The sequence below is a fragment of the Solanum verrucosum genome, unplaced genomic scaffold (genome assembly GCF_900185275.1).
Source record: "Solanum verrucosum unplaced genomic scaffold, falcon-dt-bn FXZP01000247.1, whole genome shotgun sequence".
NCBI classification, from domain to species: Eukaryota; Viridiplantae; Streptophyta; class Magnoliopsida; order Solanales; family Solanaceae; genus Solanum; species Solanum verrucosum.
The window spans coordinates 855264-880120 of NW_026020125.1; the positions used below are offsets into that span (position 1 = coordinate 855264).

The 24857-nt window shown below is 35.8% G+C and overlaps 2 protein-coding genes across 3 annotated transcripts in view; one reads left to right on the plus strand and one right to left on the minus strand.

Moving 5' to 3' along the window:
- The window catches only part of LOC125825807 (eukaryotic initiation factor 4A-2-like), a 468338-nt gene that overhangs the window by 87216 nt on the left and 356265 nt on the right, over positions 1–24857 (plus strand). The gene's annotated exons all lie outside the window — the stretch shown is intronic.
- Positions 180–23144, minus strand: LOC125825800 (uncharacterized). Its single transcript, XM_049505088.1, has 13 exons — positions 22869–23144; positions 17143–17317; positions 14753–14836; positions 9480–9721; positions 9066–9309; positions 8499–8578; positions 7032–7116; positions 6356–6487; positions 6160–6273; positions 4722–4769; positions 1614–1698; positions 740–790; positions 180–665 (listed from the first exon to the last, which is right to left on the minus strand). Exons 1-13 carry the CDS (start codon positions 22997–22999, stop codon positions 574–576), a joined length of 1563 nt encoding a protein of 520 aa, XP_049361045.1. The 5' UTR covers positions 23000–23144; the 3' UTR covers positions 180–573.

Here is a 24857-nt window from a genome sequence, read left to right on the forward strand (position 1 = left end):
TGCAATAACAAGGTTTTGGACTTGGGCGATGTTATTTCCTAGCCATGTCTCAAAGGTTTTTGTTCAAAGATGTCAAATATTACTATCATTTATTTGTAGTCAAAACAAAATTGTTTGACATATCATGGTCCACATTTACTGAAAAGCCTCTACCATAACAAAAAGTGAAGATACAATGGGGATTGCAATATTTATGAACAAAGTTTTGCCCATATATTTAAAAAAGGAACCACAGTATAATTGGTCCCAGAAGAAATATTTCCCATTAGATAAATTTCATCTGACCAGAAATTACCACAAGAGAAAGCATTTGATTGCCAACCTGGGCAATGGATGATATTAAGCAGTCTAAGTTTCTATTGCACAAACATTACATTTCCTACAACAGTTTCCATGTCCTACGAATCAACCAAGTTTCTCAAGCATTACTGTACACTTATATCATGGTGCCGCCAAATGTAGAGAGAACCCACTTGGAATGCTGATGAAGGGGTGAACAACCTGATCAAATACAACAGGTGTATGCTACCACCACCTTCGCTAGTTTTCTTTTTCAATATAAAGCTGGCGATATCATGGAGATATTGCATAACCGGTTGATGTTATCATCTCTGTGTCTATTTCTCCACCTGTTCCCTTTGTTGAAGGATAGTCCTTAGAATTATCTGCAGATGTATTAATTAGACTAGTAGAATAAGAAGTTCGATATTTAAACCATATACAAGGTCATAACACTTACTGAATATGGAATCAATTGACGGTCGCCTAGGTGAGGTGTCCCTTGTAGGATCTGGAAAAAAATTAAATGAGAATGAAATCACTGTGTACTTATAAGTAGACAAAGATAAAATAAACATTTTCTATCACATAAAGCAAATAGAAACATGACAGATACTACTCATTAGTTCAGGGTAACAGAGATGAAGTTCAAAATAGCAGAAGGTTTCCGCGCGGTCTTTTGAAGTTCTATTTGTTTCTTATTTTGGATAAAGTGCCATTGGATGTTCAACAAGAAGGTAATAGTCTAATGCCTGGTTTGCCTTCTGAAATAGTTTAAACATTCACTTTGGTTCTTTATATTATAATTTCCACAAACTTCTTGCAGGTTAGCATCACTAGTTTATTATTTTTTTGAAACCGGATCAGTGTAGAGCCAGACCAATAATTATAAACCATCCTCTCCACTTCCTACAGAATATATAAAACCATGTGCAATTGAGAAACTGCATCCTTAAAATATCAGAGAGCTTGGGAAAGGAAGTAAAGTAGTTGTACCAAAACGTCCAAACTCAGCCTAGAAGCCAGATAAACAAACAAATAGATTTGCAACACCATCATCATGAATAGTAACAATAACAATAATAAATATTACTAATATCAATCTTGTGAACTCTGAACTGGTTTCATTTTCAGATAAGAACTTGCAGAGAATACCTCCAAAGTTAGAGGAAACCTACAGTGCTTCTTTGGAGAGTGCAGTTACAGTAGTTCCAGGGAGATTTCTAGATAGGTGTCAGAGGTCCACTTTTATGAAAGATAAGCACACGCAAATGTCTAACTAAAGTATAATTACACAATTGTAGAAGGCCTTGAAAGGGGAACAAATGACTTACCAGAAGAGTTGCGTAGTGCCTTGACAGCATCAAAGTTTTTGTACGTATAGCCCACAAAACTTAAATCTTTGGGAGTTAATGACATCTATAAACATGAAACTTGAAGTTAGATAACTAACTTATCTGAGGCTGCAAACACATATTAGTAGGATGTTATTTTGCATCAAATATTTCACTTGAAATATGAATAATATTCTCATAGGTTAGGTAGAAGAATACCAGGATGGGACTATTGCGAGAAATTTTTAGATGTACCACAAATCATGCAGGCTGCAGCACAAACACTAGAAAAGACTTCATGATCCTTTCAGAATCTTGCACAGTTGTGCTCAAATCCACCTTTCTATAACTTTCGCATACACACTTTATAACCACTTCTAAATTGCAGCTAAGCTTTCTTTCTCAAAAAAATAAAATAAAATTGCAGCTAAGCTTTGTTTTATTATTTATGCATGTAAGGACACATATCCCAAGGAATGGACATGTTTTCTGAGTGCAAAATGTCATGACTTTTAGGAGGTTGATGTACAAGAAACAAAACAAGAAGATCGAAGTAATAGAACAACTTTGCTTTTTTTCTTTTTTAGTAGTAAAAGATATCGACGGTAAAGTACTTGGTTAAAGTAAAACATCTACTTTACTAATGATTCGTAAAGCATGTTATACACATGACCATTCAGGTAGGTTTTATTCAAAAGTACGTATGCAATAATGTGGTGTCAATTGGATCTAAGGCTATATATCTGTTACTAAAAATGAAAAAGATATAGAAAATATATCAAAAATCTACAAGCCTCTGAAGTATATATACATATAAGAAATACTTGCTGGATGTGATGAGGAAATGGGATTTGGCGAAAGATGGGTTGGGTAAATAAAGTTTTGCACAAGTACTGTCAAATTTTCAGTACTGATAAATGGTACTCCTGCTGGTTTTTTCCCTTCCCAGAGAGGCTTAAGGTAAGGAGATCCTCGCTCTCTTTTCCTTTTCATCATAGCCATGGAAGGACTGAATGGTATGGTGAAAAGAACGCAGGAAAATAATTGGATCAGGGGTTCAAAGTTAACGCAAGAGCTGACTGTAGTATGGTTATTTCTCACCTCCAGTATGCTGATGATTCTCTTGCATTTTGTGAAGTTGACAGAGAACAGTCGATGATGATGAGGGTGATTTTTTCATTCTGGTTGAAGATATCTCAGGCTTACATATTAGCTGGAACACAAGCAATGTATATCCAGATGTAAATGATATCCCAAGTTTGGCTAATATTTTGTACAGAAAAGTTGGGGAACTGCCAACTGTATGCTTGGGGATTCCGTTGGGAACAAGGAGCAAATCAAATAGGATATGGAATGGAGTTATAGAAAAATGTGAGAAGAAACTGGCCAATTGGAAGTGCCAGTACCTTTCATTGGGGTGTGGCTTATTCTAATAAACTCAGTTCTGGATGCTATGCCAACATACATGATGTCTCTATTCCCTATTCCAGTGAATGCTGGCTGTTGCCAAGAGAATTGATTCCTTTAGAAGAAATTTTCTATGGGAAGGAAAAAGTGAAAAGAAAAAAATTCACCTTGTCAAATGGGATTCACTGGTAATCAGCAAGAAGGATTGGGGTTTGGGGAAAAGAGCTTAGAAGGTACAGAACCGAAGCTTGATGATGAGATGGCAATGGAAGTTTGCTTCAAATGAGCATTCACTGTGGAAGGAGGTGATTAGGAGAAATACAGTACAGAAGAACAGTAGACCACCAACATGGTAAATGAGCCTTCCTTATGGAGTTGGTCTGTGGAAGCCCATAAGGAATCCTTTGCCAGAATTCAGCACCAAAAACCACTCTTAGAATTGGTAATGGTATAAAGATTTATTTTTGGAATGGCAATTGGTTGGGAAGTGGTGCTTTGGTAAATCTCTCCCTGATATTCACAAGATCAATCAACAACAAGAAGTTACAGTTGGAGAGGTATGGAGTCCTCAAGGCTGGACCCTTACCTTCAGAAGATCCCTTTTTGATTGGGAGATGGGCAGAGTGGTTGAATTATATAAAATGCTGGAGCAGTTCACTGGAACTGCAGATTACTAGGATCAGTTGATATGGCAAGGACACAAAACTGGGAACTTCTCTGTTAGTTTAGCTAATAGGAAATTCAACACATCTAATTATGTTTTGGAGAGTTGGCCATGAAAATGATATGGAAGGTTAAAATTCCATACGAAGTTGCATGTTTTACTTGGTTACTGGCCAGAGGAGCAGTTCTTACACAGGAAAATCTTGCCAGGAGAGGATAATACCCTTGTACTCTAGATGTTACATATGTGGAGAAGAGGCAAAGACAATTATTCATCTTTTTTTTACATTGTCAGGGAACTTCACAGCTATGGAGGATATTTTTAAACTTAAGGGGTATACAATGGGTAACACCAAGAAGTATCTCGTAATTTCTCAATTGCTGGAACAGTGAAGGCCACCCAACTGGCAACAAAAAGAGATGGAGGATTGTCCCAGCTTGCATTTGGTGGACAATCTGGGAAAGAAATCAAAGATGTTTTGCAGAGAAGACTAGCAACATCCAGAAGTTGAAAATGAAGTGTCATCTTTTTTTACTTTTGGTGTAAAGGGATAAGCTTAGAAGATCATGGTTCAATTTTCGATGTTCTAATTCCTTGTAAAGAAGATATAGGATGGCAGAGATATTTTGCATGGCATTTTGTAATTATGGGGGACTCACACAATTTTGAAGTGGGAGGTCCAACTTTATATCTATATATACAAATATGTTACCTTCTCAAAAAAAAAAGAAGAAGCTATACATATTGAGAGAGCTACTGATTTGCAATATCCAACATAGCTTGCATTTATATTTTTGGATAAGAGTGGATGAAAACAGATTTAAGTAGTTTTTTTGATTGAATGGAGCCAAAACATGGCTCCACAGTATGTTCTGAGTAAACCCTTCTAAGCTTCTGTCTTTTGCTTATTGCTACAGAATTTCAGGCAAGTGGCCAGTAATAAGGATGCACATACTTTATCAGTTCATTGGCCATAAAATACTATCATATACAAAAGGTACTGAAATACAGACAGAAAAGAACCAGTGGTTACAAACCTTCCGAGAAGGTCCTGAACCAGATCTTGCTGATGTTGGAGTATCCATCTATGAAGAAGTCCAGAAGGCAAGAAAACAGTTACAAGGAGAAACAGACTACATTTGAACGAGATAACATAGGTGACAGACTATATCCACCAAATATAGTTTCAGAAGGCTAACATGAGAATAAAGCATATTCTTGCCAGTAGGCAATTGAAAAAGTGAGGACTACGAGTTTGAAATCACAAAGCAAAATGCTCGGCATGAATTGTCTTTAAAAGAAGCCAGAACTAAAGACCATGCACAATATTGTGTGACTAACTTTGACTAGAAACAGAGATTAAGGAGAAAGCTTGACTTACCTAATACAAGCATAGCAGCAAGGATAAAATTTAGATCTTGACTTAAAGTTAGCTAGTCGAAAAAGTACCCTACTCATGGAGTAAAGCAACTGCTTTTAGAAAGTGAGATTACAAGGCAGGATACAAATTGCATTGTAAGAAACTCTACCAGTTTCTTGTCTTAACTTATTTGTGAAAAGAGAATGGAAGAGAGAAAACTCTTTTGAAAATGGTCATTAGGGGACATATCGCAGATTACAGCCTCTAACAATTTAACTTGAAAAATGAGGGTGATTCACACACTTCAACACTGTACATATATACATACATTTAGCGGATAGCGGAACACACATATTTACCCCCCCCCCCCCCCCCCACAAATCTGTTGGCCATTTTAAAACCCAACTTTACTCCATGCTCATAGCTATCGAGTTCGAACTTAAGCAACTCATCGACAACTTCCAAGACCAATATATATATTCAACCCAAAACAAATGCACAATTGAGGAACACATGCTGTTGAATGCGAGAATAGCCATCATGGGAATTTTGTTATTTGTTTGAGAAAGAATAGTGCTTCAAGAGGCTGCCATTTTGGAAGGTTGTGTAAATGCCTACTATGTGACTTGTATCCTCTTAAGGGAAGCATACAAACAGTATAAAACTCTTAGATGAGTAGGTCCACACGCTTCACATGGTTTCAGAGGAAGCAGAAGTCGAGTTTCACCATCTCCCACCAACAAAATATGTTAACATACTTGACCCAAGAAAAAGAATCAAACCCACATGCGAGAGGGTGTGCTGTGGATCTAAAAACAACTAATAAAAATCTACCCTCTACTACTTAACCTTTTGGATGAGGCATTTCTCACAGTTCACCAATATTCTAAGCAGACAGTGAAAAGAAGACACATGTCACAGTCCATTTTGTAAGTAAATGCAGATGGTGGGACAGTAATGTATAAATAAAATAAGGAAAATATTGTAGGTGTTACAAATAGACATTAACTATGCATTAGATATTTAAAAGGATCAAAAGGGTTTATGTCACTGGCTATGAAAGTCATTAACTTTCTCCAATAAAAAAATAAGACTCATTCATTTTCATGAAATACCTCATCATACTTCATGAAATTCTGGGTGTCCAGCTCTCCATTAACTTCTGGTTTGAAGGCTGCTTCCATTTCATACAGCCTATCCCATACAATATCCTTGAACCAAGGATGAGCCTGATAAACCAATTCAAATAAATTTAACAGAAGAAACATGAAGGTTCTAGTGAAAGTGATTGGATGAATGATTCAAATATACCTTTATTTGGTTTGCACCTCCAGTGCCCAGTCTATGCTCAACATCACATAGTAACCTGCAAATAAGATCCTTTGCCTCATGTGAGAGTTTGGTATCTTCAGGAAATTTTAGGTGATTTCTCCAGTGAACTATCTGGCAATCACACACATGGAGTTAGAATCTGATAGATTTGGAAGAGCAGGAGAATCTGAAAAGAAGGCAACCAGTACATTGTAGTTGGTCTAATACAGAGATAGGTGTCACTAATACACCACATTCTCATAGTAAACATTGATTGTAGCACTGGCAAGAAAATCACTATGAATGCAATACATCTGAGACTTGTAGTGCAAAAGGTAGAAGACTTAGACCCAATTGACCAAACGACAGACGCTAATCTAAGTGGTTAAGCATCACGTGAAAAGGTCTCAGACATCAGCTGTCCAAGCTAGCAGTTCTCTGGCTCAGCAAAGAAAGGTGCTTCATACTCGGACGAGATCGCATACAAAGCATTCTAGTTCTTTGTATGTGGACATTTTGCAACATGTTCTTAGCATCAAACTTTTCTACCATTCTCTTGATTTACAGCAAAAGAAGCAGGGCACTTTCTGTTATCTCAGAAGCAATAGATATCCTTATCATACAAAAACGGAAAGCATACAGCATACTTGAAGAAAACAGAAAGTAGAGATGCTACCTTTCTGCAAGTAGTTATTGGATCATCGGCGTAGAATGGAGGGTAACCAATGAGCATTTCGTACATAATTGCACCAAGGGACCACCTGCATGTAGTGTATAGTAGATAAAAGATGAGAAATACATAAAACACAACATGGTTCATTCTACTTTAGAAAATAACTAGAAATTATACAACAGGTTAGAAAACAAAAGCATTTTCCAGCAGTCCTCATCAAACTAAAGTGAAAACATAGGTCTGTGGATATGGTCAAGCTTCCAGTGAAGTTCCACGAAATCCCAAACTACAAATATGTCTCATTCCACTAGAGGTTATTGTGCAGATGAGGCACTGGATCTTGTAACATCAGATATATCATATCCCAGAATGGTGAAGGCTTGAGGGGGGGGGGGGGGGGGGATTAAGCACTTAATTTACAGTTTTCCACTTGGTCATAAAAGGAGGCAGCAGGAACCTTCGACAGATATATCCTACTCCTTTCTTCCTAACCTTTCCATGGACTAGAATCAAGAAACTCTAACTCCCTTCACCTTCAAATTAACATGTTTTCTCCCCCAGGGCGAAATCTTTCTCTAGCCCCCTTCCAATTGCTCCAAAATATTTATTTTGTCCCCCATCCCACTCCTATTCCCATTACCTCATGCAGCATCCTCCCACGCTAAATCGCTAACACTGATGTCCTCACTCCTCCCTACTTCTCCTTTGCCTTCCCAACACAAGCAGGTAGCAGGCAGCCCAACTTAAAAAACCAGAAAACCTTAGTCTGCTTTCTCAATCTCCATTAGTATCTACTTTACTTTCTCTTCCGTTGTCAGTGGTTATTTGACCATTCCATTCCTTGTCTGGTAGGGTTCTTTTTGTTTTTTGTTTGCCACTAATTGGTATTGCTAGATTGAATTTAGTTAAGATGGACATAGAGGTACCACAAATTTTTCCTGCCTCTACTTCATTTTATCATGGACGAGGAGTTTAAGAAAAGAAAGATTTTAACTCAAGACAGAATATGACACACCAAAAGTACCCTTAGTATCTAATCGTCTGAAACATGCCATGTCAATTAGGATAAAATCAGAATGTTCAAACTAAAGAATTCCCAAATATAGAAATATGTCGATCTTTTCAGAGCAGACTGAAAGAAAGAGTATCTTCATCAAAAAGAAAAGAGTATCTTATAAAATAAAACATAGAGAATACAGTTTTTTAATTATCATTATCAGTAAAAGGTGCCACCACATATGTTAGCAATCGAACTAATCAAAAGAGAAGTATCCAAGATAAATATTGGGAGGGAAATCCATCAATTAGTTCAATGAATTTATATACCAACTTGAACAAGGTCTTGCTATTGACATTTGGACATTTGTCACATAGATTCATGCACAGCAGTGACACGCATGAGCAGAGAATCCAAGAACTCCTGGTGATCTATGCAAAAAAACTAATTCTAATTTCGGAATGAACACTAACCAATCACATTCCATTCCATATCCTTTCTTCAATAGTACCTCAGGAGCAATATAGTCTGGTGTACCGACTGTTGAAAATGCCTTTTAGATGATGAAGAAGACAAAAATTAGTTTTAAATACATAGAAAATTCAATACTTGCTAAATAACACATATCTAAATTTAGTGTCTACAAAAGTGAATATTAAGATTATATATCAGAGTTATTGACATATTGCAAAAAAACATTCTTTCATTGACTGAAATACAAGCCAATACAATTTCTCATTCCTGCAATGATCTGGTTTTACATAAGTGCAAGTGTTTGGAACAAGATAAATTCATTCAACTATAACACATGATTTTGTATCTTATATTAGACTTCTGCTGTTTTGAGATATCCTTTTCATTTATGTAGGGGATTCCTATAAAGATGTTTCTTATACTATGCTTCGGGTTGTATTGGTTCACCAAGCAGGTAGTGGCTTGTTGGGTTCCATGTTGCAACACGTGAATTTTGTTTCCATGAAATTATGTAAATCCTCACACAACGCAAAGAAGAAACAACATATATCAGTAATATAACATACCAATTTCCTTCTGTTTATCTGCCAATGATGAAGTTTTTCGCGGGGGGTTTTCCACTTATTTCCATCATTGGTATCTGGGAAGCTGCTATCTATATCCATAGGATCCTTTATATTCTCATCATCCATAGCTTCATTTTCTTTTAATGTGGATAACGTTCTACAATCAAGAGGCTTACAGAGACCAAAATCAGAGAGCTTCATATGACCATTTTTGTCCAAAAGAAGGTTGTCAGGTTTGATATCTCTGGAAAAAAAATCGAAAAATATAAACACCAAAACAGTCACAACGTCGAAAGAACTATGCCTCAAGAAAGCTATTACATATTCGCATTCAAATTATGCACATAAATTATCTTAAGTCTTAATTATCTCATAATAGTAACTTTCACAAATAAGAAGTTGATGCAAACATACCTGTGAATGTAATTATGCTTGTGAATAGACTCTATAGCTAGGACACTCTGACCAATATAAAATTTAGCTACAGTTTCAGACAATGTATCTTCTCTCATCAGCAGAGTCATCATGTCACCGCCAGGAAGATACTCCATGACAAGGTAAAGATATTCAGCATCTTGGAATGAGTAGTATAATTTTACAATACAATGACTGGCCACTTCTGCCAATAAATTTCTTTCAGCTCTCACATGCTCCACCTGCGAAAATCAATTTTTCAATAGGGATTATACATTTGGGGGATCTATCACATGCAAACAGGATACAGACCCCCCCCCCCAACTTCCTATTAAATAGAGAATGCATGAGCAGCTCCCCAGTACACCAAGCAGCTCCCCAGTACACCAAGCAGCTCCCCAGTACACCAACCACGAGTCTCAATCATTCATACAGCGGACACTGAAAAAATACTTCAATATGACGCTCAATCATTTCATTTCATTTCATGCGGGGAATAATCGACCTTGGTGTGTTACTTGGATCATTTCTGTTTCTCGAAGGCAATAAAGTTTTCTTTATTTAAGGAATCAATGCCGAACCTACATGAGAAGGGGGCTCCAGAATAAGGTTAACTCGATTAAGTTTCAAAAGAAAAGCTGTCCAGTAAAATGAGGAGAAGGACCACAGTGACCCCTTTAAACGTACAAATAAAATATAGCCCTAGAAAGCATGTCATGATTTTCTGGAGAATCCTGTAATACGCTAAGATTAAAAAGGAAAAAATATTGAACAAGAGATCCGTAACTATTCTAGTGCTAAACATTATTTATTTTGATATCTCGGTAGCTAGCAAACACCTCAATTAATGCACCAACATATCCAGCCCAAAAGCACAGGTTGCCAACGTAATCCTAACCACCAAAATTGGCGCAAATGGGGTGATAGCATCTAGCACTAAAGGTTATATAGAGAAAGTGAATAAATATAACACCTAAATAGACATACCTTGTTTCTCATATAAAGAAGAGAGAGGGTATTAGGAAACAACTATTAATGACCGAAAAATCTTTAGCTTTAAATGACAAAGAACCCAATGAGGGAAATTCTAATTCTGAAGTATTCCTAACTTCTTTCCTAAATTCAAAATTTTGGTCAAAGTTGATGGGATAATGTAACTATGAAATGTACTGACTACTATATAATGACAGCCATTTTACCTGGCAAACGATCACTGCAGAAATACTTGAAAGTATGGTTACACAAGAGCCCAAGAGATCACACACGATGCAGGATAGAAACTAGTTAGCACATGCATTTTGGAGATGCTCAAACTGGTCTTTTTGCATGTCCAGAGATGAAACTTGAATCAGACAAGAGTACTAAAATCTGACACTCCAGGATGTATTAAAAATCCTCTTTACTTGCTTATACTATTTTACAAGTATTGGATGTTAAAGGGTTATGGGAGTTTCAATAACTACGTATCAATCCCAAACTAGTTGAGGTCGGGCAGTAATCCATTATATAATCCACTCTGTTCTCATTCATTTCACTCCAATATTAGTAAGCAATTTGTCTTTTTAGTCAAAATACAGATTTTCCCAGAACCAGAACTAAGTCTTAAATCTCAACTAGTTAGTATTGCCTGTATTGATCCTTGTTCTCTTTCTTTAATCTATTCTTAGTTAAATCCACATACTAATATTACTAGAGATTATAGGTTAGATGGGAGTTTGTCCAAACAAGAAGTATTAGTACTAAAGTCTGCTCATAAATTTCTTCTTAGCACATGCTTAATTTTTTGCATAATATAAACCCCTCATAGAAAACATAAGTGGTGCCATCGAGTATAATATCTTTAAAGATGAAACGGGCAGTAACTGAATTAGCAGGTTTCTGCAGGATACCCCCAGGTGCAAAAGCTTTTAACCTGTCTGAAAAGCGAATGATAAGATTCAGATGCAAAGGTTGAACTGTGTAAACCTTGGGCTGATTTTGGATATCAAATTCTCCACCCTGTAGAAATTTTTTGAGTATGGTAACAGTATATTAAAATCAGCACAAAAGCAGTGCTGCAGACATATTTACAATTAAAAAGGCCACAATTGTATCCTGTACTATCTTACTAAGAGTCTAACATGTCAACTAAGGATTCTGTATCATCTACAGCTATTTTTTTACACCAAAAGTCAAACAAAAGAATACAGTTACATTCTTCAAAACATCTAGCATTTCTATCTTTCCAAATTGTCCATCATATACATGCAGACATAATTCTCCACCATAACTTCTGATTTACACAGTCAATATTATATTTCCAGCATATCAGCAGGTCACAAGTAGACTCTGGCAGGATCAACCTGAGTCCAACTATATTGGGGAAAAGCTGTCACAGCTAGTCTATGACATGACAATACAGAAACAGATGGCTATTGCTTTCTAATAGTGAGAACATCTGAAACATAATTGAAAACCCCTTTTTTCAGGTTTTCTTGAGTCAAACAAGCCTCTTTAGCCACGAACCAGTAGAAACAAGCCACCTTGTATGGGATCGTCATTTTCCATATATACTTTTATGGCCAAAAGGCTCCACGTTGTCTAGTATTTGTGAGGGAATTAATAAGCAGATTTGACTGAAACAATCATTCTTAGCTATGTTCCACTGCATCTTATCTTTAGTGTTACTAAAATCTTGAAAAAGCTTCAAAGCCTTAAAGAATTCAGCAATTTCATCAATTTCCCAGTAATTTAAGCATCTTTTAAGAAGTTGATATTCCAGCCTTTTTTCTCCATAACCTAGTTTGCTTCAGGCATGTTCACAATGTTGAAAATACCAGAATTAGGGTGTTCCAGTTTGCCAAATGAACAATTCTCTTAGTCTCGGTTACCTTGCCAGATGAAGTTCCTCCTCAGGGAGTCAATTATTCTCCCATCTTAGCTAGTGGAGGAAATAACAACATAACATAGATAGTAAGTGCATCAAAAACACTATTCAAACACCCCCAACCCCAGCAAAAAAAAACAATGAGAGAGATTGAATCCTCCATTCTGCCAATCCTTTTGATACCTTTTTAACACCTCTTCCCAATTTCCTGAAATTTGTTTTTTGAGCCAAGAGATAGTCCGACGTAGTAGATGGTGGGAAATGAACCCACCTCACAAGCTGAACTAGCTGTGCTAAGATCTTTTATATCTGTAAGATTTTTCCATTCTTGTTAATAGCTTACCTAGAAGGTTCTTTCCCTTTTGAAAGAAGTGTAAGAGAAGGTGATCCACGATCACCTTTCTTGTTCATTATTATCTCTACTAAGGGCTTAATATCATGTTGAAGGTGGCAAGTGGAATGGTGAAAAGGTTAGATTGAAGGGTTTAAAGTGACAAACATAGAAGGCTGTCTCATTTCCTTTATGTAGATGGCTTTTTGGTATTCTATGAAGCTAGTGCTGATCAACTGAGGCACGTGAGGCTGATTTGACAACTTCTAAAGCTGTTTCTGGACTACATGTAAATTGGAGGAGAGCATGTTTTCCCCTGTTAATAAAATTGCTAATATCCAATTAACTTTCTCCCCGAGTCTATATCCCTTAAGAACCTTAATAAGAAAGTCCCAATTAGCATGGTCATATGCCTTTCGAATATCAAGTTCAGGTACTTATCCTCTAATTCTGGTCAACACGTTCATTGGCAATCAAAGCAACATCCATAATCTGACGAAACTTCATAAAGCTCTTTGATGTCCATCCACAAGTTAATTCACCATTCTCTTAAGCCTCTGAGTCAATAACTTAGAAATGATCTTGTATACATTGCCAATCAATCTGATTGATCTGAAATCTCACAATTCCTTAGCATCATTCTTTTTTGGGATCAAGGCCACATACGACACAATAAACTCTTCTCAAAGAAATCCTTTCTGTAAAAATTCTACAGTGTCTTCATGATATTTCATTCACAATATCCCAGCATTTGTGTTCCCGTAAAATACCCATCTAGATCAGGAACTTTATATGCATCACACATTTTGACTCTCCAATACATCCTGTTCATCAAACTCTCCTTGCATCCATTCTATTCCTCTTCTATGATGCGTGGACAGCCCAATATATTGAAATCATGCCTCCAATTTTAAGTTTCAGCATAAAATGTTTGATGAAAGGATACAATCTCCCTCTTTATCCCTTCGGGATCACTTTTTGTTTCACACTGAATCTTCAGATTATAAATATGGTTAAATCTTCCATGGTGACCGCCATTGCCTGAGTAGTTGTTAGAACATCGGAAATGTGACATAGAGATTTACCTCGATAGTTGTGCCTGAGAGTATATATATTTGTGTATTCCATAACTTATCAAATCCAAAGATTCTGGTATCCACTGCTCCACCCATTGGAAATTAAATTTACACATTTGGAATCTTCAGAAAAGTTTCTATAGATGACTAGTTCGACAAATAAACTTTTTTAATAATGTTCCAGAGAATCATAGTTGAAAAAAAAGTTTTACTTTCCATATAATGATTGTTATCTAATTTATATAATTAATTAATTGAAAGTATTTATTGTATACGAGCAGCTAAACAAAGAAAAAAATAAAACCTATCTTCATCCTCAGACAGCAAACTAAGAGTCTGTTTGGATGGGCTCATAAGCCAAAAGCCATAAGTTTTAGGAATTCTAACTTATGACTTTTGGCTTATATTTGGTATTTTGGCTTTAAAAAAGTTCTTAAAAGCACTTTTTTATCTTACCCAAATACTATAAAAGTGCTTAAAAGTACCTAAAGTAAGCCAATCCAAACAGACTCTAAGTGATACCTGTAATGAGAAGTCAGTGCATCAAAGCAATGTTAGCTTTTGTTCCATTTTATCTTATTGGAGTGGTGTACTATTGATTTTTAAGGTCATTTCAATTAAAAGAGAAGAACCCTCTGCAAATGTTCTTCAACCACCCGCAGACAACCCCATCCGTCATGCCTCCAAGGGTCATCCTCCCAAGAGAAAGGAAAAAGATAAATAATGAGCAAGGAAATAGTGCTGAAATACACAAATAATGGCTATATAAAAGATAAATAAGTGCGAGCAACAGGATATAGGCTGAATTAGGCTACACAGCTTGGCAGTATATCACCATCACCAGTGGTATGTCAATGTGTACAGGCAGCCAATTTCCAATTCTGAGGTATCTTAGCATCATAATTACATACTCTACCAGAGAGTAGAAGCAACATTGATAAAACTAGGCGTATAATGACAACTAAATAAAAAATAATGAAGGCAACATTGCTCTTCTCACCTGTCCTCTGATGAGCATTTCAGATTTCTTCAACTTCTTCATGGCATATATGTTACCAGATTTCTTCTCCCTGCATAATCTTACCTGCAGAGCACATGTATCCATGTATTAGAATCAGGAATGTTCTGTAAAAAGATAAGTTCAATAGAAGCACAATCCATGTACACAGAAGAAGAAGATATTGGTGAAGATAGTGATTTTTATTTTTATTTTTATTTTATTGAGAAGGTAACATTTTGTATATATTAATCAAAACAGTAGTAAGGTTGTGCTGAAACCATATTTACAAGTGAAAAAGAAGAAAACTGCACCGGGGACCTTAACAAAACACTATGGTGTCTATCATTGAAGCAATATCTTCTATGTATCTCTGGTTCAGTGTTTTGGATGGTGAAAGGTGATAAAAGGCGACAAGGGTCTGCTTCGCCACAAGGCAAGGCAAGCGGCAAGGCGCTCTCTTTTCTGAAGTGCGGCCCAATTAATACCAAAAAATTAAAATATTTAATTGCATAATCAAATAATCAAAATCTCAATAGCAATAACATATAAGCAAATATTTCAATTCAAAAACTGAAATTAGCTAGTACATACTTAGAACTTGAACGAGAAAAAAATAGAACAAAAAATCAAAACAGTGAAAAAAAACAAGGGTAGAAGTGACTTTGAAGTCTAAAGAAGAAGAATGAAAAAGAAATAAAGGAAGAAGAAATCTGAAGAAGAAAGAACGTATTGGTTGGACTTTGGAGTCGCCGGAAAATTCTGGCTGGTCGCCCGAGGAGTCTAGTCGAAAACCCTAAAATTACCTTTTAACTTTTAAAACCCTAAATTGGTCGTCTTTTTAAAAGAAAATACAAAAGGTGACGCCTTTCTCGCCTCTCGCCTTTGTCGCCGTGGCGTCGCCTTTTGAAGATCGCCTCGCCACAAAGCTAAAAGGCGATGAAGGGTCGCCTCACCTCGCCTCTCGCCATTGGTGACGAGGTGATCGCCTTTCACAACACTGCTCTGGTTATACCAAAAGCATAAAAGTCTAAAGCAATTCAACTCAATCCTCTGAACTGAACTGCTAACATCTTCAAAACATCTAGAATTTCTCTCTTTCCAGATTGTCAACCAAATGCAAGCATGGACCATCCTCCATCTATCTCTGTGAGTCAATCCTACACCTGCTTCTTTCCAGCTAAGCAAGACCCCAGTAATCTTCCTTGGCATTGTCCAAACAAAACCTCTTGAGGTTAGTCATTTCGATTTTCTCTCCAAGGATATTTGAATACTGACTCCAACTTCAACCATGGAAGCCAGCAATGAGCATTAATGCAAACATAGATATCGAAGCAGATAGAGAAGACGATACTCATGGTCCCAAGAGGTGCATAGCCATAATAGTCCCCACTCGCCCGCAAAATAGAATAGATAGTTCTTTATGGGACATGAGGTGCAACTTCATTCATTGAAACCTTGTTCTTGTGTAGTCATGGTCCCAAGCGATGCTAGCAATTATAGTCCCACTTCTCCCTAAAATAGAATAATAGTTTTTTCTAGGACAGGAAATGTAACTTTATTCACTGAATGTTTCATTCTTATGCAGTCTGTTCTGGTAGAACTTGTCTTTTAAAAAAGATGACTGATTTTTGGAAATTCCTGCAATCATTGTTCAGGTTAGACTTTAGACTGATTATGTCTGTATGTTGTTATTTGACATCTAACATGGTAGGCGTTCATAAAATGGACCTTGGGCCTAAATCCAAAAAGTTAACTCATGAGATGAGGGTTCCCCAACATAATAACATAAGGAGACAACAAGACATACCCTAAGGGGTCATTTGGTTGGGGAGGATTGAAAAAAGAGAAAATGTCCAGATCGCCTTGACTAATCCTCAAGATTTTTGTGTCATTTCAAATACTTGCATACCAGGAAAATAGTCTAAGTGAGCACTCAAAATAGCATGTACTTTCTACTCCCCCCATAAATTTTATTGGACGAGATTTGACAGTATACTGAATTTAAAATAATTATTGACTTTTGTGTAATGTCAATTGAGATGGAAAAATAATACTATACTGGCTGAAAAGTTTGTTTTATAGAGAAACCATTCTAGATTAAATTAAAACATCAAATGAATTTGAATTTTCCTTAACCTGATGTACCGAAAGGGACAATTTGTGGAAATTGCAATTTTATGAATAGAAATGTCAATCTTTTGGAATTTCCCAAAATATAAAGTGCCATATAGATGTTAGAAGTAGATTACTTTTATCAGTTTCTTTGTATCCAAGCATTTGTATGAATATAATGCAAATACAGTAGAAATGGAAACAGAAAATTATGACAGGAAATCATTTACTTTCAACATGAACAAACAAAACTCAGACCTTAAAGGAATAATACTGACCTCACCGTAGGCTCCCCTGCCAATAATTGTTAGAAGTTCAAAATCATCCACACATATTTTGTGCCTCTTCAGTCTCATAAACTCTGTCTCCTTTTGCTCTAGATCTTTGATCAGATGCATTTGCTCTTCTTTAGGCACATCTGAAGATGCTAACTTTCTTTCTAGAATCCAACGCCTATTTTTAAACAATGTTGTAACAAATATAAGACAAGGAAGATATTTAGAGAGGTGTAACTTAGTTATACTCTCAAGCTATTGCGGGTTTAAATAGTGATGTACACATGCTAAAATAGGAAGGATAATCAAGATTATAGATCCTACAGGAAATTAACATAGTCCAAAGTTACCTATTTCAAAAAAAAACATAGTGATAGTTGTAGATCCTAAATATATATTAACATAGAGCTATTTCCTTTTCCTTGCTTATTATTTATCAACTTTCATGTTTGCTTAAAAGGTTAAATTGCTATTTCTTTTTTAATTGATGAAGAAATGTGATGGAGAAAAATCCTTGCATACAAGATGTAACAAAAGCATCCTTGCATACAAGAATGTAACAAAAGCAATTAACATCGTAGGAAACATGCTTTTCTACAATAGCACCCAGTCTTTTATAACAGGCATCTCATACGTGCTCCTAATGTATACTACTGTATAAGTACAATACCTCAAAACAAAATGTTGATCAGCTTTTATATCCTTCGGAAATTACATTAAAGTACATTCCATTTAGATAAAATAGTAATTACTCTTAACAGGCCGTCATTTTATGATTTATACTGTAATAAATTTCTGGATTCTATTACACAACTTCCATACCCATGAGACAAGAAAGCATAAAACTGCTCAGCCTGATCTCCGTAATTGATTCCCAATTTGGCATTTGCAATTTTGTCACTCTGACCTAGTCAATCTGAACCTTTAAAACTCTGATCATCCATAAAAAAACAGCTAAAAGTAGGGATTTCAATATATAACTTTCACTGCGTTCCAAAGACGTCAAAGTCAAAAGCTCATCCCAGATAACATAATGTGATCATCAATATATAACTTTCACTGCGTTCCAAAGACGTCAAAGTCAAAAGCTCATCCCAGATAACATAATGTGATCATCATAGAGTAAGCAGCTTAAGAGTTCATGTCAAGTGATACATTTAGACATGACATAATACAACAACAACACTCAGCCCTCTCCCCAACACTCAGCCCTCTCCCCCCCCCCCCCCCCGCGTCCTAGTTGGATCGGCAATATGACTCCTCAATATTCATTCCTCTTCAATTGGACCTGTTTCATTCCACTACTCACAATGTAGCCGAATTGAAATAATATACTCGTAATGCATCATCAGCTCTGTGTCAAGTCACCACCGAAATGGCCCGATTATGTACCACAACTATATCTCCTTGTTCAAGTAGTGGATCCAATTTTGGCGTAACTAAATTAAGTCAAATTATTTTTGAGACAAGGGTAACTTTGTATTCACACCAAAAAATTCATCATCCCAAAAAATGATGAATTGGAAACCTACATCCCACCCATGGGTATACTTTACAAGTTTCCTTTAAAATCAACTAAATCTACTATATCCCCTACAAGATTCTGTTTACACCAAAAAATCAAAAGGCTTATACAATTCATTCTAATCTTCTGTAAGTTAATCTTTTGTCCCTCAAAACTTCTTAAATTTCTTTCTTTCCAGAGGGTCCACCATATGCAAGCAGGGATAGTTCTCCACCAGTGTTCATTTCTTCCTCTGTTCCCAATACCTTTCCAGCTATTTAGTAGTTCCTTTGTTGCGCTAGGCATCACCCATTTAACTCCCAACAGAGCCAAAAACATGTTCCATAGGCTCACCGCTGTCTTACAATGAAGGAACAAATGGTCATTGACTTCTATTTCATGTTCACACATGACACATCTTGAACAAAATTGTCATCCCCTTTTCTGTAAAGCTTCATGTGTTAGACAAGCCTTTCTACAAACCAACCAACAAAAGCAAGCTACCTTTGGGGGGCATTTGGTCTTCCAGATTAACTTCCAAGGCCAAATGTCTACCATTGACTGCCTTGTGTTAAGATTCCAGTAACATGATTTCACTGTGAACACACCCTTGTTATGTAATTTCCATCTAGGTTTGTCAGGCCTCATAGATAAAGCAGGGTGTGAGTTTAGTACTCCCAATAGGTTAGCAACTTCCCCAATTTCCCAGTCATTTAGTGCTCTTCTAAAAACAAGGTCCCATCCTTGCTGACTCCAAGCTTGGGATACAGAGACATTCCTTTGCGTACTCAAAGTGTAAAGATGTGAAAAGGAGTTTCTAAGACTGTCTTCTCCAATCCACACCTCATTCCAGAAATGAGGTGTTTCCAACAGTGATTGACATGTTGTTGTTGAAATGAGGCCATAATCTTCTTATGGTTTTCCAGACACTACATCCAAAGGTTCCCGCAACCTCCTCAGTTGTCCAGTGATTGAGTAAACCATACTTTCCGGCTATGAATCTTCTCCAAATGGCCCTCTCTTCTGAGGAGAACCTCCAAAGCCATTTCTGCAAGAGAGAGGTGTTTTGTTTGCTGAGGTTCTTCAGGTTGAGCCCCCCTTGTTGAGTGTTGAGAGTCAGTTCATCCCATTTCACAAGGTTATAACCTCTCTTCTCCTTGTTTCCTTGCCATAGAAAGGCTCTCCTAACTCTATTGAGTTTTTTTTTCAATGCTCTTTGGTATGGGAAAAAGGCTCATCATGTATGTAGGCATGCCATCAAGAACTGACTTGGTGAGAGTCAATCTTCCCCCTAAAGAGAGATATTGACTTTTCCACCTAGATAGTTTATTCTCGCACCTTTCCAACACCCCACTCCACACCTCTAATTCTTAATTATTCCAAATAAGAAAGAATCACGACACCAGCAAAGCCCCATAACAAATTTACCTAACTCGAGCTATGAACACATAAGAAGCCAATGCTACCAACAGATCTTGAAGGAAAAAAAAAAACAGAAATGAACATAGGATATCTAAGCAGTCCAATTTACCTTTCAATTAATTTATTCCCCATCCAAACTTGGAGATTGGACAGATTACACTTTTTTTTTAATGGGAAACTTGAGGATTGGACAGGTTACACTTTTTTTTCAAATGGGGAACTTGAGGATTAGGTTACACTTTTTTTAAATGGGGAACTTGGGGATTGGACAGGTTACACTTATATGGTCTCAACATATGACTTTGTTTTTATAAGGGGTAGATTTCAGAGATGGCATCAAGAAGATGTCTGAAAGTTGCAAAATAAAGATTGTCAACTCTAATACAGTTAAGCTAATACTAAGGAGCTGAAAAAATCCAAAAGATGATCAATATTAATTATAGGTGTCAAGCTGCACCAGCTAAACAGAAAAGTAAACATTTAGCTTTCAAGGTCTATTGTACAGTGGAGGAGTAGGTGGTTAACACTTTTTGAATTAATCTGACACTTATAGCACCTATTTACCAGCTGAATTTGCTGAGGTTTCCTTGAGTGGTACAGGCTCTATTTAAGGTTGTCCAGCTGAAACATATTACTTTTGTCGGTAACTTTGTTCTCTGTATTAATTTCCGAGGCTATAATCAGTCAAAGCCATTGTTAGGACCAGGCTTCGAAAAACTTCGAGAACACCGAGTTTCTCGGGAATCGAGGGGTCAAGAGCCTAATCAGGTCCCCTCACCATACCTTGTTGATAAGAGGTTAAGTGTTTACCAGTGGTTGCGCTTACCCAGATCCAAAAGGGGAGAGGACACACACCATTCGGTGAGTGAAAGACGAGGAAATGCATAAATGTGCATACCTTCCCTTGACTAAAAATGAATCATCGCTTGAGGCTTGAGCTTCCTTATTTTAATTTGTCCATGTCCTGAGAGTTAACTATGTGTCTTTCCAGTTTAGCTAGCAGGTTCAGTAGATTATTTATCTCCCAATTGTATACATTTCTTCTTAAAATCAGGTTCCATGTGTTGCCCTCTCTGTTTACGTTATAGTTGACTCTGCATCACTCGCTATCTGAAAGAGGCCTGGATACTCATCTTTTATAGCAGTGTTGCCTAGCCATTTTGCTTTCCAAAAAATAATGTGTTCCGTTACCTACTTTGAAAGAGGATTTCAAGGAAAATTCAGCCCAAAGTTTGCTAATGAACTTCCAAAGATCAGTACCATGAGGGCATAGTGTACCAATGATTTTGCTCTTCATATTTGTGTTTGACAGTTTGACTTCTTGTTCCCACATACCTAATTCCTCTAAGTTGTATCTTCACAATCATTCTATCAACAAACACTTGTAGTGGGCTGCTAGATCTTTTATACCTAGCGTGCCTTGTAGTTTTGGTTGAATAACTTTGGATCACTTTGATATCATAACCCAGACCGTTCCCTTCCCAAAAAAAAAGATCTTTCGATTCTAGCAAGCTGCTTTTATACCTTGATTAGAATAAGGAAAAAGAGACATAAAATAAATGGGGATGCTGTTTAAAAAGCTACTAATGTTTATTTTCCACCAATAGAGGGATAGTACTTTTGCAAGGAAGCCAGCCTTTCTTCATACTTCTCTCTCACCCCATTCCAGATCTCAGAGGATTTAAATCTAGCAACCAGAGTAAACCCCAAATAAGTCGTGGTGAATGTACCTATACTGCAACATATAATTTCTGTGAACTCCTATAAATTAGGGGCTTCATTGACTGATAAATAATGCTTTTGAGCATGTTGATATGTACCCCTGACATAGCTTCAAACATGAGCAATGTAAGTTTGAGATGGATGCTTTGGACCTTTCTGCACCACAAAAAAATAGTGTATCATCTGCATACAACCAGTGGGATACTCAAAATTGAATTCCCAAATTGCTGAATCTACTGTAAATGTTTGGCTTTCTCTAGCATTTTGCTAAGATACTCCATTTCTGGAATGAAAAGAAAAGGAAAAGGAGATCTCCCTGCCTGAAACCTTTTTATGGCGAGAAAAGCCAACAGGGACCCCGATTAATCAAAACTGAGTACTTCACTATACTAATAGTGCTTTATCCACCTTTCACTAAATCCCATTATCTTTAGAATTGGGAGAAGTTAAGATCAATTATTGGTCAAAGGCCTTCTCTATGTCAAGCTTGAAAAAAGGCCAGATCTCACAGCTTTCCAACAATGTCGAAGAACAAATACTTGTCCTAGAGCATGATAAGGTGACCATCATAGAGTAAGCAGCTTAACTCAAGAATTCATGATGGCAACTGATACATTCAGACATAGTACTACAACAGTTATATCTCCACCTCAAACTAGCTTGGCATCAGCTTTATGAATCTTCCATATCCATTCTGTTGTATTTGGGCCAGTTTCATTCCAATACTGATAATGCAACAAAATTAAAAAAAAAAGGATACTTGTGATTTAATGCACCAACTATCTGATGCCAAAATGCCCCAAATCTTTATCACAGAAATATTCCCTTAGTTCAACCAGCTGATCCAACTGAGTATAACTATAAATCAAGTCAAATTATTCCAAACATGAAAAAAAAAATCATGAATCCCAAAAACCCGCAACCCTTTTTATCTACTTCCAGCTATGAATACATAAAAAGCTAGTGCTAACAACAGATCTTTGAAGAAGAAAAAACAAGCAGAAATAAACAAAGACCATCAAACTAATTTGACCCCACATAAAATAAACAAGAAATGTTCTTTTTTGTTTGAAGAAATTACCTTTCTTTGCGTTCTTGAATACTCTTCATCTGGGTCTTGTAGTGATTCTCAATAAATTGCTTAGCAGCAGCAACTTTCTCCATTGTCAAGCTTGAACCAAGCACTTCCTCTTCACACTGTCCTTCCTCCATGTTTTCTCCTCTTTTGTGCAAAACCCAAAACAACCCTCTTCTTCTTCTTCTCTCTACTCTTTCTTTCTCTATATGTATGTATGTATGTATAGGTTGAAAAAATAGAGTGAAACCTGAAAAGTACAGTTAGGTTGGGAGTACTGTTTGCCTCATCAGCACTGAGACTTCAGCAGTATTCGCTGGCAATTCTTTGCGTCTTGTTTGGACGATTCATAAAACTTTGTGTAATTTCTGCGGTAAAATCGCGCTAAATAAATATAGGTGAGAACATGAAATATTATTATTTTATCAAAATATTATCTTAATTAATAAAAGAGTGTTTTGAGATTTAATGAAAATAAATTTTGATTACGTAAAAATTATTATATCTTACTAATTTATATATATTATATTTACTGAATTTACATTAAAAAAATTATAAAGTAAAGTATAATGAATACATCAAAATCATTGCATCTTACTAAATTGTGTATCATATTTATTAAATTCATATAAAAAATAAATTCATTATACATAAAGTACAAATAAATGTTTATGATTCATTGTAATATATATTTTTGTTAAATGATTTATTGTAAAATAAATTTAAGAATTTAATGATTCATTGTAAGAATAAATTCATTATACATAATGTTCATTATTTCTTAACAATCAAATATTATTCATTGTATTTTTACTAAAAATATTCAATGCATGATGGTGAGAGAATAAATAATAGAAGCAACATAGAAAATTTCTTGAAACCATATTCAAAAATGATTTCTCATTTAAAAGGTGTCACAAAATCAACAATGGCAAATTAGATATGTAAAGCACTGTGTGAGTACAAAAAAAATCACTCTACATGCACTAAAATGATTTGTAGTCATGGCTTGATGAAAAAAAAATCATTTAAAAGTTAGTCCAGAGTCCAGACTAAAGGTACAATATCAAATACACTCAAACGATCAATTGAATTTTATGGTGCAGTTCGAAAAGACATCAAAACTTGCAATAAGAAAAGTTAGAGATAAACTTCAACTAGATCAAAATTTTAACAGAAAACAAACAAAATCAAATCATATTTCACTGTATTGTATTAGATATATTTGTACTTTTAAGAAAATATGAATTTATATATAATATTAATAAGTTATATATTTATATAGGAGTCTTCTGAAAATATATTATTTTATTATCTTATCGAAATGGGTATTTTTTCATTGGCCCAAATCAAAATCGAAGAAAAATATTATTTTAGAAAGATTATTAATTTACCGAGTATTAATTTAGTGAAGTTTTACAATAACTGTGTGTAATTTCTATATTGAATCCAATGATACTGTTTTTTTTTGTAAAAAAAAAAAACATTCAATGCTTTTTTTAGATTTCCTTTTTTTATTTTATATATTTGTATGCTCGAAAATGGTACAGTTGAATTTGTGCAAATGATTTAAAAGCACGTGAACTAAATAGATTTTATGAATGAGCTAATAATGAAATAAATTACAATAGCAATAAAATATAGTGAATATGAAGTAAGAAAATAATTAAGTCGTGTGTTTAATACTAAGAACGGAATCTTGATGGTGTAAATATAATGTGTCCAAAATAACTTATGAACTTAAGAGGTTTTATGCTAACAGGGAGAGGGAGAGAGAGAGGGGGAGAGGGAGAGGGAGAGGGAGAGAGATGTTCACACCTCTCATAGTCTTCCACTTGAGCACTAACTCTTCACTTATATACTGATTTGCGAGATTATTATACTCTTTTAAATAGTTTAGTTGACCAACTTATCATATTTATATCATTGGTTATTGTCTTCATGTGTTGATCCTACTTTTCTGATGCTATGTAGGTTATATTAGTGAGATATCAA

Coding starts and splice junctions, on each gene's coding strand:
- LOC125825800 (XM_049505088.1), bottom strand. CDS start 22,999: ATGGAGGAAGGACAGTGTGAAGAGGAAGTGCTTGGTTCAAGCTTGACA. Junction 6,488..7,031: donor CAATAACTACTTGCAGAAAG/GTAGCATCTCTA, acceptor TGTGATTGCCAG/ATAGTTCACTGGAGAAATCA. Junction 4,770..6,159: donor ATTTCATGAAGTATGATGAG/GTATTTCATGAA, acceptor ACTTCTTCATAG/ATGGATACTCCAACATCAGC.